Here is a 19,474-nt window from a genome sequence, read left to right on the forward strand (position 1 = left end):
CAAGATCTGGTGGTCACTATCGACAAAACTTACATACTTAAAAACCTAAACCCGCAAACAAGCAATATATTAAAGAAAATTACACCATAAAATCATCAAAAACAGCATATAATCAGAAAAACCAAAAACATATAAATAACTTCAATATTTCTTATACTTTACCTACTTACTTTTGTTCTTACCTACTTTTGTTTTCACATACCTTGTTTCTACTTACTTTTTACTTACTTCATTTTACTTTTTGATTATTTCAAATTAATATCATTCAAAGTAAACCTCTTTTATTTTACTTAACATCAAGAACAAGAAGTCCCTTGAAGCATATACACTTCATTGTAATCCCTTTTATATTATCTTTTTATTTTACTTTACTCAAAACAGTTTGATCTACTTAACAAGATCTGGTGGTCACTTATTACAAGCGAACTTATATTCAATCTATTACTCTTTTTGGAATCAAATCCTATCTAAACCTTTGATCTTATATCAAGACTTATTCAGTACAAACCTATTTATACTACAAAAACCTTACAAAATCCAATCATCACAGTAGTAACAACAAGGTCAAGTCAAGCCACGGTCATGGTGTAGCTATGATTATGAAGATGTGAACGCCGAAGCTTTCAAGTTTTAATTTTTGACGTTTTGTAAATCACTTTACAAATTGTCATTATTTTACCTATTTGACAAATTTTTAACCATTTGATATATTTTTTACCTTTGATATCTTTTTTACCTTTGATATCTTTTTAACCTTTGATATATTTTTTAACCACTTCAATATTTTTAACCTTTGCGAATATTTTTACTTCTTGTAAAAATTGAACTTTATATTTTTTGCTTATAAAAAGCATAGTTTTTTATTCTCTTTTTGAAAACTTCACTTGACTTGATCTTTTTTTTTTACAATATAATTATATTTTATCAATAAATCAAGTATCTTTATCTTTGAATCTTTTGGTATAACTCTCTTAAAACATAAGCAAAACAAGTCCCTTGAAGCCAGTTATCTTCATTGTAAACACTTTCAAAATTCTTATCAAGTTACTTTATTACAAACAAGTCTGATCTACTTCATAAGATCTGGTAGCCATTTAAAAAAGCAAACTACTTTTAAAACTCTATATTGAAATCCTATTTCTCAAACACATTATCAATTAAAAACTATCAACACATTAAGATCTAAGAAAGTTATTTTACTTTTGACACTGAAAGAATAGGAGTGGTAGCTTGTATTTTTCTTTATTAAAGCTAACCAAGTCACCAACTTCACTTTTTTCAATAACTTAAATTCTTTTCTTATAAAAAGGTCTTCCTTCTTCACTTACTTTTGAAATATCTTACCCAAATAAACCCAAGTACCTTTTTTTCTTTTTTTATCAAAATTCTTTGATCTTTATCTTACAACTCAAGCAAGTCGAGCCTCTTGAAGTCAATAATCTTCGTTGTAACTTATTCTATTCAAATCAAATTACATTCCCTTTTAAAATAAGTCTGATCTATTCAGCAAGTCCTGGTAACCACTTATTATAAGCAAACTTATACTCAAACCATTATTTTTTTTAGGACCAAAGTATATTCAAGCCTTTGAACTTTTATCAAAAATATTTTAAAACAAATACACCTAACACTATACAAACTCCAATCTTACACTGCTATGTACTGTTGTAACGATGTAGGTTTTCATTTTGGCTCTCTTGAATAGCATATAATCTTAAAACAAAACCAAAGAAAGAACGACAAACTGTTTAAGCGTTTAATACATACAAAAGACAATTAAAAATATTTTTGATAACACAAAATCATATAATGCAAACGAGAAAAGTAATTACTTTTTTCTTTTTAAGAATTGATTACTCTAACCTCACAACCATTTCTAATTAATAATGCTCTGCAAAAAGTAATATATAGCAGTAATATAATAAGTTGAAACTTTTTTTTTTTAACTTTATTAACTTTGTATTTAAACGCCCGCTTATTTATAACAATGCTTATAACCTCCATTTATTCATCAATGTTCATGTTTTCTCCTTGGTTCTCCTCATCTTCAATCATTTCATTTTCATCATCCTCATTGAAAACGTCAAAATCCTCATCATATTCTTCAAGTGTATCAATGAGATCAAGGTCAGAGTCGTCATCACCATCATCGTCACCAACAAGATACTCTGGTTTGTCTGTAAAGCCAGAGAAAAAGGTTATTCAACGATTTAGTATTTAATAAAGGAGAAACAGAATAAATTTACCGCCACTTTTTGATTCTTCTAATCCTTCAATATATTCGTCGACCACTTCTTTTAGTCTCTGGGATGAGCCTGGTTTTGCCATTTCTGCCTGTGCTTCAGCAACTGCTTTCTCTGCAGTTGTCTGATTAATTTTTTCATACTCTTTCTTTTGTTTTTCTTGTTCAACTTCATTCATGAGCCCTTTTTCAGCATCAGGGATGCGAAGTGGTTTTTTTTCTTTTACAAGATGTACTTGCTTTTCTCTCGTATATCTTCGAATACGGTCAAACACGCATTGGTAATAGTAACCAGAATGAACCTTTTTTATGTGAAGTTAGTCTGGGATTGTGTTTGAAGCAAAAATAAAGCTTACATTGGCTTCCTCTTGCAAATAATTTTTGTTATATAACAGTGGCGTAATTTCAGGATCTGTAATATCACATAATTGATACATAGATGAAGGACCAGGTGTAGAGTGACCATCAAAAATATGCTTGTTTGTTAAATTGACACTTAAAAGAAGACAATGAGTTATATGTGATAGCAAAAAAAAAGTGATGCTGTAATATTTACGATTCATTAGATGCATCTCTACGCTTATACATCATTACTGATTTTATGCCTGTATATTTGTTGGTTTTTGATTCTGAATCATGGAACCTTCGAGCATCAAGTATTTGATACCTTTTATACGAAATTAGAATGAAAGATAAGGCACATTGTCTATTGTTGTTAATTTACTTGTGATATTCTACATTTTTTCTTGGATCAACACCATATTTCACCCAAGTATCTCTCCATGGTCCATTGGTAAATGTATATGCATGATTTGCTAGGGCTCTATACAAGAGGTTGTTAAAGCAAAAGTATAGTTTACATAACAAACGTTTACTTTATCAAATGTTTGGAGTATTTTGGCTCTAATACACATCTTATAGCATATCTTGTCCAAATAGGTCGCTGTTCAAACAATTCACCAACAAGCTCGATTGCTTTATTTATAACTGGGTCAACAGCTTTCTTGATAAGTTGCCAACTTTGAGTTGGAATATTTTCTACATCAAATTTTACTTGGGTAAGTTCAAGAGCTGCACGACGGTCCCGGTTGATAAGCCCGATTTTATACTATGATGCGCCTTAGTTATATTAATTTTGTAACTATAACAGAAGTACTTACTGATCCATCTGGTTGTTTCACTTTTACTCTCAAGACGGGCAAGTTTTGACGATAACTAAAAAATAGAATAAAATAAATTGATAATCACGTAGTATACAACTTACCCGTAATCAGTAACAGTCATTCTAGCTGAAAACATCGGTGGTGGAATATTGTGAAGATCACCTAGAGCATCTTCTCCCTTTGTAGGCTCGTAATTTAACATAGTTTCCACTATTCCATAAGAATCAGAATTTATGTTTTTCATTTTCTATTGTATGTACCATTTCCAACATCCATAGCCTCTCTAAGTTGACGAATAGGATCATTTTTGGGTACAAGGTGCTGTAAATCAGCCATTGCTAAAAGAAGTTAAAGTTAACATAAGCAAAAAAAAAAAAAAAAAAAAAAAAAGAAGGGTCTCTTACCTCTGAATCTTACAGCATGAGTTACGTTACCTACTACTTCTGTATCCCATTTACTGTCAGCTTCAATTTCACCAGTCAATTTGTTTCTCTTGATGCGTCTAGTTACTTTGACCAGCAATTTTGATGTAGGTATAACATCACCATGGATCGGGTGTGAAAAAGTATCTTCAGGCCGGTACCATAGATCTACATGTGAATTAAGTGCTAATGATCGTGCTAGAGCTTTTTCGCCTCCCAAGGTTTTAATGGCACGTTTCGTCCTTCTTACGACACCTGGATATTCTACGCTTAAAAATTTTTTATCTCCAATAGGAAGTAATGGACTCGGCTCGTAATTTGGCATCGGATCTAAAGAGGAAAGAGAAGCAAACATGATGGGCTACTTGTTTTTTTTCAAATACCGCCACACAAACTTACAAAACCAGATGCGATTTAACCAAAGATGCCTATTATACATCAAAATATACTGATGAGGCAAAATAATAGACAAGCCAAGAATAATGATAATTGTGTAGCTCATATTTAGAAGAAATATCCCATTAAAAAATATACTTATCAGATAAAAATTTGGTATGAAAGGATTAACTCTTCAATTAAACGAAATTATGAGCCTGGTCCGACCTTGCAGTCATACAATTTTCTCTTTGTATTCAATGATATTATGTTAAGCTTTAACCTTTATACGTGCTATGTAGTATGCAATAAAAGCTGCAGTTGATATGTGATGTAAGAATGCTTTCTTCTCGACTGTTGATAGATTTGCTGAATTGATACTATAAAAAACTTCAATAAGGTATTTTGTGAATAGCCTACATTATGAATTTGCGAGTAGCATAAATAAAATTTTTGAATCTATTGTGATAAAGTGATAGCATAGATGTAGTATGTAGAGGATTTTCGTTGTGTGCTTTCAAAGATAGAGCACCAGCCATCTAATGACCTATACAGCTTCTTCATAAATCTTTATTCAACATATACTTAAAGCTAAAGAAGGAGAACTTTATACTACTAAATTAACCAACAAGGCGAACTTCAAAAAATTGGTGCGAGAGATATCTTATTTTCTCATCTATTATGGTTGTGATATAAAGTTTACACTAAACCGAAATGATTGTCATTATGAGCCATCAGATTTACATTCTATGCTGTTTTTATTTTACAACCCTATGGTTCGCTAATAAAGTAAGGAAGGGTTTTTTAGAAAGCATTATGGACCAACTCATGAACATTTTTTTAATTAATTTATAGAATTTAATAGTTAAATACATACATAACACATTAATACAAAGTTTTTTTTTTTTTTTTTTTTTTTTTTTTTAAGGAGGCAAAGCTCAAGTATTAATACAAAGTTAAATGTATAACACTTTACATATGAATACAATGCAAACTCCGAATTGACGATTTCATGCAATACCAAAAAGGAAGGATTTAGGCATAATTGTCATAACAACCTTTACAAAAAAAATTTGATACTTCAATAGCCCGTTCCAATGAGTATCATGAAATATGAAAATCCCAGAATAACATTTAAAAAAATAAAACAAAGGAGAGCAGCAACTAAATCTTGCTATAATTCACAAGTCTTTTTGGTCATCTGCACTAACTACATCCCAGAATTACTTTCAAATGACTTACTTATTAAATGTTGTAAATAAGATTGAGATTAGGGTTTACATGCTGACAAGAAGTTCAATGACATAAAAGACTATCAAATCATTTCATGACTGCTGAAACAGTCACCTGTTTGCTTGAAAGGGTTTGACTTTTGAGAAACTTTTTTATTTTCTGTCTATTTCTTTTCTTTTCTTTTCACCTTTGTGCTTTCATTATATGTCAGATATTGAACAAGAAAGAGAACTATTATTACCAGAAACAGTAATAGCAAATGTATACACAACACAAAGCTTAGAAACAGGACAAATAATAACACTTAGAAAACAAAAAGAAAAGAAAGTGTGGATATGGACAAGTAGTTCTTATATATGGTCATTGGCAACTCTTTTCATACTATTTATCATTTTTAGTGGACTAGAATATGCATTGATCAAGTTAAATATACCTGCAGTTAACCAGTAAGTCTCAAATACAATAAATGGACTTTATAAAATGAAATTAATAATGCATAAAATAAAGTGAAGATAGAGATGGAATAAAGTTTCCAAGGAACTTAGAGGAATTACGCAGAATGAATGCTATACTATCAGTGTACATGGATGAGCACTTTATCAATATTTATATTACATTTTCTATTACTTATATATAGTAACGTAGTGAATATGTGTATACAGAATATAGTTTATTAATATTTAATATAGCCTTCAAAGTTTTTCTATACCTGGTTCCATGTGGTTATCCATATTAGGTGGTACTCTATTTAATTTTTGGCTTACATTGTTCACTGTGTCTTTAGTAAGGACGGAGATGTATATTTCCCCTAATTACGTTTTAACCCAAAAAAGTAGTGCTCAGCCATCGGATCTTCTATAGCCTATATAATTTCAGGGAGTCTTGGTTCAATAGCAATCATGAAATTGATTGGTGGTAGAATCGCCAAATGGAATCAACAGGTAAAACTAATTAGCCCCTTTTCCCTCATATATTTTAATATGCATATGTATTAGCTCATACATCACAAGCAGCACATGCTCAATTATATGATTGTTTTAAGAATATCGCCTTTACCACCTAATTGGTTAGTCAACCTAGGCTCACCTCATCTAAGTGTGCCTTTTGGGGCTTTCTTTTGGGGGACTTTTTTTGGTGTTGCTCCTCCCTCATTTATTCATGTGCAAGCTGGTGCTGCTTTAGATAGATTATCATCTTCAGATAAATTGGAATTAGTTACGCCCATAAATATTTTTTGCTTAATTGTAGTTGCTATTGTTGCATTAATACCTGTATTTGTAAGAAGAAAGTTCAATGCCACTTACGCATAATAAAAAAAAGCGTCTTTGCTTTTTTTTCTTCTCTCGTTTTACAGTTGTCCTTAAAGCAATTGAATGTTTCCATGATTAGAATGTCTAGTTTATGGTTTTCCATTCGTTTTTATTAACCATTTATTTTGTATTGATAACAATCATCTTTGCAATTTCTCATGCCTATTAGCTGCCTTTTTGTAGCAAACAAAAAAGTCTCTTAGAGATGAAATCACAATTGGATCCGCAATCATTTATCGAAAAGGTGCTGGCTTCCAAGGAGCTATTACAGAAGAATTGATTAAAGACAGACTTGCAGGGAATGAACATTTACCCTGATCTGTATATAAGTAACATACATAAAAGAGTATGACAATATTCCATTTTGTGTCCAATCCATTGCATTCTTATTATATTCATATTCAGTACAAATATTTTTGAGAAAATCAACTGCTTCTCTATTGTGTTCATTTTTATGGTTCCTACTTTATTATATACATACAATGTTACAAAATTTCCCTACATATAGTATATATGTTGAGAAATTTATTTGAAAAAACCTGACTCTAATTATCAAAATCACTTGTACTGAATTATATATGTATTTTTACTTTCTTTAATCCTCAATTCTCTTTAACATTCATTTCTCTCCTAGACAATTCAAGTTATATATTGACTCATTAACCCATACTACTTCTAATATTTCTTCTATTTTAGATTTAACAAGTTTATTGTTGTTTCCATGATATTTGATTTTTAGTATAGTACTTTTCAGATAAGCGCTTTTGATTGGATCAATTAATATAGTTATTAAATATCATTAGACTTTTTGAATAAAATTACTTAGCTTTGGATTGCTTTTGGGCTTTACGAATAAACTTGATCGAGATGCATCGAATTTAACAATAATCTAAGAACACGATGACATCCAGTCTTGGCTAAGACTCAAATAAGCTTAGTTGATTTATTGTTTTTTGTAACATGTACTATATACAGTTTATCAGTAAAAATAGAATACATTGCTTTTGCTTTTAGGAACTTGGTGTAATATTCTTATTACTATCTCTTTATTAACAATACATATATTAAATTAGTAATAATCAACAGAATAGATACAGGATTTCATTTATTTATCAGAATTTCTATACTGAGGAGATCGTGAAAACCTGACAAATTTAAAGATTGCCTGAACACTAAAGAATTGTATTTCAACAAAAGTAATCTTACTTATGTCTTAACTATCTTTATGCGCTACATTTCCCTAGACAAATTCATTTTATTTTATTTTATGGTGAGATAAGTAAAACAAAACTAGCTCTGATTCGAAGGAAGAGGCACATTATGTTTTTTATCAGAGCCGTTATATGTTTGCCATTCAAATGTGGAAGATATCACATAGAGAACTTTCTAAGTTATCCAACAACAAGCTTACAATTTATAGACATGTTAAAGTAAACTGAATATATTTATTATCATCCGTGATGCCACTTTGCTTTGAAAGCCTGACCTCATTGCTACTGGTAGTAAAAAAAGATATGACAATATCATAGCAAAAGCAACTAGAGTAGGCATGAGAACTAGCATCATTTTGCTTATGATTAAAAGTGTGATGATCTTGTTAGATAAAAATGATCTTTAGGTTTTTATCTTCATGAATAGTACTTTTATCCATAAGTCTCTAGCTATGGAAAGTTTCATTGAAAAAAGAAGATATAAATGCACAAAGCTTTCGCCTTAATCTCCTTTACTCAATCAAGCTAAAGGTTTCTGGTCAAAGATATAGTATAATGTCAAAAAATGTCTTTTGGGCTAGGCGATCACTCGCCCCTACCATTGTGGAATCCAGTTCAAAGGTCATTTAAAGACCATCAAGGATATATTCGTCATTACATAATCTTCTTTGAGAAATGTTTAGTTTTTTAAAAGAATTTACGATTTTAAAAACCAAGTTGTGTTCTTCCAAAAAGTCATTAGCTTATTTCTGAGCATTTGTCAACTGTGAAATTTTTTACCAAGTCTGACTTTAAATTTATCTTGCTTTTCCCTAAGCCGTTCTCAAATTAAGTGGAAATACAGCATAGCTTTTTTATTTTGTTTTTTTGTATTTTTCCTCATGGACCAAGAAGCACAAAAGAGAAAAGAACGCCTCGCTGCAATTAGAAAAAGAAAAATAGAGTCAACTGCAGCTCAAAAGAATAGATCTGTTGAAGATGCAGAAAAGTAATAATAATAATAATAATAATAATAATAATAAAGCATCGCTTGTTGCAGTACTAAATTAAATATTATTAGGGCTTTAAGATTTAGAAGTTATACACCTAACGACGAGACATTAAAGAACCATGTTGAAATTTTTACACCAAATGACGTTGGAGACACGATTGAATCAGAAACTAAAAATTTTACAAAAGAGGCATTAGCAGAGCACGCCGAAAAGGAAAAGGAAGAAGTGGTAAATAAGGCAAAAATAAAGGCGTAAACATGTATGATATTCACATAATTCAAACAGGATCTTTTTAATTTAGCACCAAAAAAACCAAATTGGGATTTGAAACGTGATGTAGAAAAAAAGTTGCAAAGATTAGATAAAAGAACACAAAAAGCTATTTACGAAATCATTCGAATGAGACTTGAAAAAGACAAGGATGCTAATTTCGCAGAAGTCGTTGCTAATGCAGAGACTCAGCAAAATTTCCTCGAAGAAGATGCGTAGATACAACTCCTTTTTCTATTTTTAAACCTATTCACCCTTTAAAAAACACATGAAATAAAGATAAAGCACAAGAAAAAGGGAAAAAAATGTGTTTTCAATTGAAACCCAGATTTATTTATGAAATTCTATACTATCTCTACACTTTGCTTGCTACGCAGCGTTCACTTAAAAGTTTTATACTATTTCTTTCATGAGCAGCTTGTCTACAACTTGTCAGGTTTTCACAAAGATGATCTTCAGGTAAACGATGACGAGCGCAAAATTTTGATTGGCAATATCTACAGTCACCAATGATTTTTACTGGTTTATCAGAGCAAGATTGGAAAGCACACCTTGTCTTCTTTTTCATTTGCTTCTTTTGTTCTTCACTATTTCCACCTCTTAAACGTAATACCAAATGGAGTGTTGATTCCTTTTGTATATTATAATCGCTTAATGTACGACCATCTTCTAGTTGTTTGCCAGCAAAGATAAGTCTTTGTTGATCTGGTGGAATACCTTCTTTGTCTTGAATTTTACTTTTCACATTATCAATGGTATCGGAAGATTCAACTTCTAATGTGATTGTTTTGCCTGTAAGAGTCTTGACGAATATTTGCATACCACCTCGTAATCTTAGCACTAAATGAAGAGTTGATTCCTTTTGAATATTATAGTCACTGAGAGTACGACCATCCTCTAATTGTTTGCCAGCAAAAATGAGACGTTGTTGATCAGGAGGAATGCCTTCCTTATCTTGAATCTTTTGCTTTACGTTATCGATACTATCAGAAGATTCAACTTCTAAAGTGATAGTTTTACCAGTAAGGGTCTTGACAAAAATTTGCATAATAAAAAGAGTACGTAATGTATAATAAAAATAAAGAAGAAGAAATAAAATAAAAACAAAAACAAGGAGAGTTATTTATACATAAAAAAAAGAAGGTGATTAAATGATGTAACCAATCATATTACATAAATTCAGAAACATTTCCCTTTTTTATTAGAAAATGCTAGAAATCACGCAAAATTAATAAAAACACGTATTTCATTGGTTTTCAAATGATATCATTTTACTGCGATTTTTTAAGCAATAAGTTCAACAACTATTTGTAATCCGTCTTAGTAATCTTTTAAAAACCAACCAAAAATAAGATTAATCTTACCACCGCCAGCTGCTTTAATTTTCTTTTCTGCAAGAGCGGAAACAAAGCGTGTACGAACAATGACAGGTTGAGAGATGGTACCTTTAGCCAAAACCTTGGCGTAACCCTAATATAATCATGTAAGTATTTCACAATTGCTAAATCAATTTTACTTACATTTTGAAGTGCATCAATGACAGGAACCTTTTCAGTGTTCTTGTATTGTTCACGAGCACCTTCACCAGCAAGAGTCCAAATCTTGTCAAGGTTGACAACAGGACGCCAGTAAGGGTTCTTCTTCAAGTGGAAGTGACGCATACCAACCTTACCAAAGTAACCAGGATGGTACTTATCCATGTTGATACGGTGGTGGTGTTGACCACCAGCAAGACCACGACCACCAGGATGCTTTCTGTGCTTACCAACACGACCGTGACCGGCTGAGACGTGTCCACGCTTCTTTCTGTTATGGTGAAGTCTAGTAGGCTAATAGAAATATCAATAACTGTCGTCTACTGATAATAAAGAATCGCTGTGTGTTTATACACTGAAAAGAAGAAAAGCAAAATAAAGCAAATGCTGAATGGTTTGTGTTGAATTGTATGTTCTTGTTCATATCTAATTAAATTGAATAGTTGTGTCATTATTGTCCATTGCTATCAACAAGTCTATCCATCCATTCATTCATCCATCCATCCATTCATCCATCCATCCATTCATTTATCTATCTGTCCATCTATCCATATGCTTTTTTCCTCTCTTCTTTTCTCCTGCATAAACCAAGCTAATTCACTCACCATTTTGAAAAGAAATTAAGAGAAGGAGGGGAAGACAAGAGAATAGCATATTTGTATGTACGTGTATTCCTTAAACTTAATTTAAACTCAGAATATCAAAGCACATAATTTTTTACCCTCAGTGAAAAAAAAAAAGTCTGGACAAAGCAAGATATTTTTGGTTACTGAAACAATAATAAAGTAAGCATAACATAGGAAAAAAAGTATACAAATTGAGAATTTATTACTTGCTATATAAAGCATTAAAAGAAGCTCAATATATTGTCGACTGTCTATATAGCTTGGAAACAGGATAATATATATTTTTCATGCTATCGTTACGTTTGCTTAGTGTCACTCGTGAATATCTATTTCACTTCTGTTCTAAGATGTCAACAGGTTTTTTTTCTAAAAGGAATCTCATGCTTTCTTTTGGTGCTCTCCTCTCTTCGAAGCATTCCAAATTTTCTTGACAAATGATTTACTTGAAGCCTAGTTCTCAATCCTGTCGAAAGTACTGAGACCATGTAATTGCTTTCACCGTATATAATATGAGCAATGATAGAAAGGAGCATCGTACCCCTAATATGTATAGTTTTTCTTTCATGATATTAACTCCTTGCTGAGGATATCGATGTATCTATCTTGATCTAATATTCCATCAATAGCAGCTGGCTGGCTCACGTTTTCAATTGTGTGATATCCCATACACAACATTGTTCTTGGTGCTTTATAATTAGGCAAATGAAAAACTAAGATAATATGCAAACATAGATCACTCTACTACCCCGTCAAGAAAATTGCCGAAAATATATAACAAGCTGCCAAACTAGAAAAAGGCGTTCAAATAATAAACAACAAAGGCGGTTGTCTCCGCAGTGGTTTAAAAATAGTAGTATCAACAAATGCAGTAAGAATATAATCGTAGAATCTCTCAAAATCAGTGCAGTTATGTAATTAATCATTGATTAAATGTAATACAATCAGAAGAGTTTACTATCTTTTGAAGATATCATGCAATATATTAGTTTCAATTTTTAAAGCACTGGTTGATGAGAATATTCCTGTTGAGAAGTCGGATATTAATAGCATAAGTAATTACAGCAGAAACACCCAATCGAATAGATACAAAATGCTTCATTTTATACAAATACTCAAAGCAAAGGGCCAGTTTTTCTTCATTCTAGAACCGCATCTACCGGGGTACTATTTTTCTTTTGCGATCAAGGAGAACACAAAAAAAGCTCAACACATTATTGAATGCAGAGCATTTGATGCAACTATAAATGAATAGATACATTATGGTTTTATTTAACGATGCTGATACGCATCAAACAAAAAAAGTAAAAAACTTGAAAAATTTAAACCAACCAGTATTCAAAAGTCAATAGCTTGTAAAGGTAATATATGTTGATGCTGTGCTTTTTATAAACAAAATATGTAAGTGATCAATAAAATCAGGCCCGAAATTAGACAAGGTTTTTTGTATCTTACATGTCTCAATTAGAACCATACAAGCTGAGAAATGGATTAAAAAGTGGATTAATTTAAACTAGTTTTAACTGGAAGTGGTAGAAAAATACAGGTTATTGGTTGGCCACTCCTTGTATACATCTAAAGAAGCAATGAAAAAATTAGGAAAGCAGAATATAAACAATAAACTTTCAAAGGCCTTGTATATGTTATTTAAACCGTTGCTCGACTGTAACTTCTTTAATTTATCTTATAATTTGTCAAATTTTCTGTTGGTATCTCTGTCATGGTATTGCAGAAGCATTGCTCACTAGAATAGTCAAATACATTTCAAGTCCGTTAATCATATATCATAATGTTAAACTATACAAGGGGAGTTTTTTATTTGGTTTTCTCTAATATTAAAATGTCCCCCAGTCTGCTCCTGTAGTCGATGATTCCATTCTTCTTCTTACAAATAAAGGTATAGTATGCGTCAACCACATTTGTCTAAGTTGTTCATATCTTTTTTCATTAAGAAACTGTGGTGAGCCTCGTTTAAAAAAAATGTCAGCTTCTCCATGACTATCCAAATAGGGTGCATTCATAATGCTTCCTCCATTATCATGTAATAACAATAGATAGCAATCTTTAATCATCATATATAATCCAATTTCACCTCCACAACTATAATATATACAGTCTGAATACATAAATATATATGTATGTATTTTTTTTACCTTTTCATATGAATATTACATTCACCCTTATTATCTTCATAACAGCACATACGGCGAGCACAAACAAAAGTACCACATATCAAGCAAATTGCCGAATGCTCAGGTACCGTATTACATTTACGACAGATACGCTTAGAACTTTCATCAAGCAAATAGTCTAGACGATATGGCAGGTTGGTCAAGCGGTACTTTGTTGGCAATCCCAGCGATATGTGTCGTGATTTCGTGCTATCAGACATATAATCAGTACACCAGCCAGTCATTAATTCTTGTTCAGATAAGTTTAGGTCAAAGATAGTCTCAAAATCAGGCAACCTCAATATCTTCAAAAGATGATCATATTCACTTGGTGTTTCCTTCATCAAATCGTCCATTGGACTTTGGGGAATAAATCCATGATGTACAACCATCAATAAAAACGATTTACGAAGATAAGGTAAAGTGAACAAGCGAAGAAGTGCAATAAATCCTCTTGAATTGATTTTGTCATATACTGTCTGCCTATCAGAGAATCGAATCCATCCAAGCACACAATCTACGAATCGTTGGACCTTTTCAGTTCCTTTTGCACGCTGCTGTTCACTACAGAGACGTGCCAAAAGGTTGCTTAAACGAGGATCCCTAAATAATCTTTCATTATTTGAGATGCATTGAGCTATCCCGATCACTGTTTTTGCTAATTCGGCTAAATAAAGAACACGCATCAAATGATGAGGTTCTATAGCAGGTTGATCTGCAGTAGAAAAGCCAAGATGAACAAGTACTTTGAATGGATCGTCCATCAAAAGAGGCTTTTCATTGGGTAGTTGGGGAATCATTTGATTCAATTGCTTGTGTAAAATGACTTCCTTCATTTTTGGTTCATCTGTTTGCCAAGGTGAGTCCATGAGTTTAGGCACGAGCAGATTGGTCATAGAAAGAATCTTTAAAAGCGTCTGAGAAGCTTTCGGTACGTCGTCAATGAATGTTCCAGTATGCTCTACCATCAGATCTCTTGTTCTTGTATCTTCAGTGCCTCTTTGAGCTATCTCACGATCGCCAATGGTATACGCATACATATCATACAGTTGCAGTAAGGACTCCCTCAGATCGATTGCAGAGTCACTTAATTTGTCTTTCATAGCTTTATAAATGGCCTTCATCAGTTTGTTGTAAAAGAACTTAAGTTTTTCTTCGTCGGCTATCATCAAATTAGAATCTTGTTCTACAACAGTCAAATTATCAGCGCCTGATTGAAGTCTCTGATTAACATCAAGTGCCAATGCTTTCAAAGTTTTATTCAAGTCTTCATAGGATGTTGTAGGAGCCATCACGCCCGGATAGATCTCTTTTTTACCTTTCCAAACAATAGGTACCAACACATTACCAGCTGCTTTACATAATGGGCACAAAAAGCGACTTTCAGGTGGCCTTTGGGATAAACGTTGGAATAGACTCTCTTGATTTACTGAGTTTTGATAATTTTCAAAACATTCAGCATGCATCAGATGTCCGCAAGAGGAGATATCAACACCAGAGAGATTAGAAGAAACAGGAAAGCCTGTGAAGGCTCCTTTATCATTACTCTCTTGACCCCCTTCTCCCCAAGGATTACAAGAGTGATTGGCTGTTTCTAATATTTCGGCCCAGACATCCTTCGTCACAGGTGATAGGCGTTGAATATTCGAACGTTGAACAAGACCAAGCATACCATGCAGTTTATTACCATCAAGTTCTTCTTGACAAACAATGCAATTATCAACAGGAAAATGACATTTTCGGACAATGTCAGAGTCATTGTTAGAAGATGATAACATTATTGTATCCTGATCCTCTTCGTCGAGATCTTTCATTTCTTCATCCTCATCACTTTTGTAAAGGTCAGCATGTTGTTCCAAAAATTTGGATTGTGCAGTAGCAAATTGAGACATGATGGCAGCTTGACGAGCCTTTGCAGCTGCCTTTTTGCGTTCTTGCTCTGAAATATCGTTACTGCTTGAGTTATCTTGCTCTTTACTAGAAATCAGTCTGTTTCTGGCCTCTTTCCATGCACCAATTACACTCTTTGCTTTTTGAGTACTTGACTGCTCAATATTATCTATAATAAAACCCAATCGCTTGTGGATGTGAGAAAGTTGGTCGTCGTCCATGCAGCGCAAAAGGACTGTAACCAGATTGGCATGTGTCTTCTCAATTTCATTAACTTGAATCGCATATTCATCCTCTACTGCATGTTTGAAAAAGTTTGCCTCTGTGTGATTTGGATCGTTTACAGCAAGCATGCCAAGATAAAGTGCTTCATCCAGAATCGTTTCACTCTTGGCTTGTTTAAACATTTTGGCATTCCATAGAGCATAGACCAGGATTTGAGTAAAGATCTTGGAATGTAAAAAGTTGCCGAGGTGCTGAAAGGGGCCAGTTTGAATGGTTCGAGGTTTTGGTTGAACTAAGAACTCTTCCTTATCACTGACTTGCTTTTCAGGGTGAAGCTGGTTCCAGCGTTTTCTCAAAGCGATATGTGCTTCCTCACGGTTATTGCGCGTGTAATACCAGAAATAAGGATCAATCTCATCCAAGTATTCAGGTTTGAGTTCATACATTCCTTTATCGCTCAGACCATCAGGGGCCCTGAAGTTAGCGATCTTGTTGAGCTCTGCTTCAAATGATTCGCACTCGATTAAACTTCCAGGAATGAGCTTGGTTAATTCAGAGTAGGAAAGGTTCGTGAGGCTAAGATGCTGAACGATAGCTCTTCGAATGCGTTGCTCGATAGTGGTACCGGATGCATAACCATGCTCGGTGGCGCAAATAATAAGTAAGTTAAGTAACTCTTCTACCATAAATATCTTTTGATTTGAGTCATATACAGTGCTATGTTTTTTAGGATTTCCTTTGAACCAGTCCATGAGTTGGAATCGATCAATCAAGGACAGCAATAGCTGGTTACTATCACAAACAACAAAGCCAACTTGAAGCAAGTAAATATCTCGGTCTAATGTATTCTCTCGGACATTAATGTCCTTGTAAGTATAAGCCTGTAATAAATAGGAGTTATTGTTTTTATTTTTTTTTTGTTTCACCCTATGTAAATATTTACCTGGTTACGAACACTGTATCCATTTCTTACCCACACAGCACAGTTGATTTGAGATAACAAGGCGATTGTCCGAATTGGATAATCAAGCACAGTCATAAATGTGGCTAGCGAATCCTGCTCAAAAGCACAGTTTACCATTTGTGTAAATCCATTCAGCCAGCCATTGTCCCTCAGTGTTTCTTCTTGCAGCAAGGAGACATGTTCGAATAATTCAGATAAAAGCCAATGGAAAGAATGATGAAATGAGACGGGCTCTGTAGTTATCTTGTAGTCCACAATCTCAAAGCTTCCAGCGCAAGGCGTACTGATTGTATTAGTTACTTATTGGGATGCACCTTTTACAAGTAATTTGTTTTCGGAACTATATGGAGGTAGACGTGGGTTCCAGTCGCATATGGCTTTCATAATTCGACAGATAGCACGGCAAAGTTGATGTGAAGCTTCTGCCACAGACATTTGGTACTGAAGAGCGTTGTAACATGTAGCAAATTGATGCCAAAGCTTAGAGATCTGCAGCGTGATGTTGAAAGCCGCAACCCACGAATTTGATTCATATTCCACATGTGCGTCAGAATGTCGTTTAAATGGATCCATGGCTTGAAACTGATAGAGCATGTTAATGAATTGACCAAGGTATAAAGGATTTTTCGTAATTTCTAATTTCACTTGTTCAGCATTCATTACATAATGTAAGTCATGTATTGTGTAAGCATATCGGTGACGAGTGACAGAGTCAAAATTAAGTTGTACTTGGGTCTGTTCATAATCTTCGGGTAAGAACATTTGTATGCGATCAGTCAAAAAGAAATTAGTTAGAATTGTGCAAACTGTGTCAAAAAATTTATATTCTTTCACAAGTATAGAGGCAACTGTAGGGACTGTCAGCACTTGAACAGAGAGCGTGCTTATTGAATTTTCGGGTTCCCTATCTTTAAAATAGTATGCATCTACCAGTTCTGGATAGTTGCGTGCAAACCGAATTCCCAATACAGGTCTATATTGAAAATTCGATATAAAAGTTCCAATCAACAAATCCTTAACATTCATTCGAGCCGCCTTCCACAATTTCAAGTCAAAGTGTAAGAGATAATCTAAACGAAGTTTACGTCTAAATTCCTTTTTTAAATTTTCACGGTGCTCGGCTGAATGCGTTGTGATGGGACCATCGTGTACTCCCAAATTCTTCGTAATCTGTCTTTCAGCTAATTCAAGTTGATCAATATGGGCCAACCAGGCATCCCAATTCCAATTGAAGTCCAAAATATCCCTTTCGGTTTTAGAAGATGATCGACGTCTTCCAAAAGTCTCACTGCCTTCAGTTTGTTGCTGCAATTGCTCTTGCCTATGGAAACTTCTTTGCATCTGAGCCATACGATGTAGAATACGCTGTCTATAGATGGCACCAGTATCCTCTTCTTGTTCTTCATCCGTAGTCGATGCCTCTTCTTGATGATTATCTATATCAAACTCATCATCATTATCGTTTTCATTTTCGTCATTATGATCATTGTCATTGGTAAACAAAGGAGTACCATCATCCATATCTTCATCAATAAACTCAAATTCAATATTATCATTCTTTGGTATTCTAGTTCCTTTATAACGAGTCGATAGTCGTGCAAGATCAGGACGAAGTGCCCAATCAGTAGAAAAGATCTCGCAAATGGTATCACGAATGATGCAATTGCCACCATCCACATTACTGAAAAACTTGTATCGGCCACTGACTAATCCCTTTAACCAATCCAACAATAATCCAGCTATTTCCTCTCGAACAAGCTTGTGTACTGAACAAATGCTGACAGCTAAACCAACTGAGCCAATAATATCCGCAGCTTGAATTAAACTTTCAATGTCCTTTGACTCTTTCACAATATGTCGACCATATTGATCCACTGCTTGAGCAACTGCATCCGCTTGTTCGGTGGTGCAACCAATAGCGTTTTTCACTACAGTAATAACCTGATCAAATGAATGCTTTTCATCATTCCATAATACACATGCATAATACTGATTTTCCAAATCGACAGGCAATCCTAATGCTTGGTGAGAGTCAACACAGTCTTGTTCAATAGACTGCACAGTACCAACCGTCAGAATATCTTCTGGTGATGTAGCAAATGTTTCCAGGATATAATCAATTACAACACTAACTGTCTCTCGAACCGAGTCCAATACAGGCTGTGGCACAGATGACAGGGGTTGTGTGAAAGCTCTGGGCGGATGCGTTGTTGAAGAAGGATCAGAAGAAACTAGAGAATGAATCTTGCAATAAAGCGGGATTTTCCATGCTTCAGGATCACCGCAATCACAGCATCCCCCAGTTCCTCTGCTGATAGAAATTTTAATATCATGACCTTCATGTTCTGTTCCATGAAAACATTTGGAGCACATAACGCACGTATCATCTAATCCGCAATTTCTAGTGATATGAATGAGTTCTCTTTCTCTTCTGTTTTTGCATGTGTGTTATTTGTATTACCTGCAGCGATAAATGCTTTCACCTCTTTTAAATACATGACCACATTGCTTGCCCCGTTGTGTTTCCCAATATTCTGGTTCGTCCGTATCATCCAAAAGTGGATTCTCATGCTTGATATCTGACATATCTTGCTTTTTTGAGCCAAATAAGTTATATTTTTCTAACAAGAGAGACAAGTTATCGCTATCCGAAAGTCCTTCTTGAAAAAAATAAGTTTGCATCCATTGGGGATTATTGCTCCAAAGAGCTCGATAACAGTTGGTTAGAATGTGTCTCTCTGCACCAGAATGAAGTCTGCTTTTGTACATTAGAGGCGTTTCATTTAGAAAAGTTTTTAGTTGTGTTGCAGTGACAGGCGATGCTGTCAAATTAGCGGGTTGGGTTGTG

The 19,474-nt window shown here is 33.7% G+C and overlaps 8 protein-coding genes across 8 annotated transcripts; 2 read left to right on the top strand and 6 right to left on the bottom strand.

The window, feature by feature from the left end:
• Positions 1 to 2,004: 2,004 nt before the first annotated feature.
• Positions 2,005 to 4,182, bottom strand: RO3G_10422 (uncharacterized protein; the record flags this gene model as incomplete). The annotated part of the gene is made up of 10 exons (XM_067665007.1): positions 2,005 to 2,177; positions 2,247 to 2,544; positions 2,599 to 2,737; positions 2,799 to 2,909; positions 2,967 to 3,065; positions 3,118 to 3,350; positions 3,403 to 3,457; positions 3,507 to 3,615; positions 3,666 to 3,743; positions 3,810 to 4,182. The coding sequence occupies 10 exons, from the start codon at positions 4,180 to 4,182 to the stop codon at positions 2,005 to 2,007; spliced, it is 1,668 nt and encodes a 555-aa protein (XP_067521108.1).
• A 2,152-nt stretch (positions 4,183 to 6,334) lies between these two features.
• Positions 6,335 to 6,745, top strand: RO3G_10423 (uncharacterized protein; the record flags this gene model as incomplete). Its single annotated transcript, XM_067665008.1, has 2 exons — positions 6,335 to 6,376; positions 6,431 to 6,745. The coding sequence occupies 2 exons, from the start codon at positions 6,335 to 6,337 to the stop codon at positions 6,743 to 6,745; spliced, it is 357 nt and encodes a 118-aa protein (XP_067521109.1).
• Positions 6,746 to 8,837: 2,092 nt separating this feature from the next.
• Positions 8,838 to 9,437, top strand: RO3G_10424 (uncharacterized protein; the record flags this gene model as incomplete). The annotated part of the gene is made up of 3 exons (XM_067665009.1): positions 8,838 to 8,944; positions 9,017 to 9,176; positions 9,234 to 9,437. 3 exons carry the CDS (start codon positions 8,838 to 8,840, stop codon positions 9,435 to 9,437), a joined length of 471 nt encoding a protein of 156 aa, XP_067521110.1.
• Positions 9,438 to 9,573: 136 nt separating this feature from the next.
• RO3G_10425 (polyubiquitin) lies at positions 9,574 to 10,266 on the bottom strand (the record flags this gene model as incomplete). The annotated part of the gene is made up of 1 exon (XM_067665010.1): positions 9,574 to 10,266. The coding sequence occupies one exon, from the start codon at positions 10,264 to 10,266 to the stop codon at positions 9,574 to 9,576; it is 693 nt and encodes a 230-aa protein (XP_067521111.1).
• A 399-nt stretch (positions 10,267 to 10,665) lies between these two features.
• Positions 10,666 to 11,205, bottom strand: RO3G_10426 (60S ribosomal protein uL15; the record flags this gene model as incomplete). Its single annotated transcript, XM_067665011.1, has 3 exons — positions 10,666 to 10,688; positions 10,735 to 11,047; positions 11,110 to 11,205. The coding sequence occupies 3 exons, from the start codon at positions 11,203 to 11,205 to the stop codon at positions 10,666 to 10,668; spliced, it is 432 nt and encodes a 143-aa protein (XP_067521112.1).
• Positions 11,206 to 11,729: 524 nt separating this feature from the next.
• On the bottom strand, positions 11,730 to 12,054 carry RO3G_10427 (uncharacterized protein; the record flags this gene model as incomplete). Its single annotated transcript, XM_067665012.1, has 2 exons — positions 11,730 to 11,919; positions 11,954 to 12,054. The coding sequence occupies 2 exons, from the start codon at positions 12,052 to 12,054 to the stop codon at positions 11,730 to 11,732; spliced, it is 291 nt and encodes a 96-aa protein (XP_067521113.1).
• A 1,359-nt stretch (positions 12,055 to 13,413) lies between these two features.
• On the bottom strand, positions 13,414 to 17,061 carry RO3G_10428 (uncharacterized protein; the record flags this gene model as incomplete). The annotated part of the gene is made up of 4 exons (XM_067665013.1): positions 13,414 to 13,438; positions 13,530 to 16,543; positions 16,606 to 16,859; positions 16,941 to 17,061. 4 exons carry the CDS (start codon positions 17,059 to 17,061, stop codon positions 13,414 to 13,416), a joined length of 3,414 nt encoding a protein of 1,137 aa, XP_067521114.1.
• A 491-nt stretch (positions 17,062 to 17,552) lies between these two features.
• RO3G_10429 (uncharacterized protein) lies at positions 17,553 to 19,212 on the bottom strand (the record flags this gene model as incomplete). Its single annotated transcript, XM_067665014.1, has 3 exons — positions 17,553 to 17,599; positions 17,712 to 19,027; positions 19,088 to 19,212. 3 exons carry the CDS (start codon positions 19,210 to 19,212, stop codon positions 17,553 to 17,555), a joined length of 1,488 nt encoding a protein of 495 aa, XP_067521115.1.
• Positions 19,213 to 19,474: the final 262 nt, after the last annotated feature.

This window comes from Rhizopus delemar, genomic scaffold (genome assembly GCF_000149305.1).
Source record: "Rhizopus delemar RA 99-880 supercont3.8 genomic scaffold, whole genome shotgun sequence".
In the NCBI taxonomy this organism is placed as follows: Eukaryota; Fungi; Mucoromycota; class Mucoromycetes; order Mucorales; family Rhizopodaceae; genus Rhizopus; species Rhizopus delemar.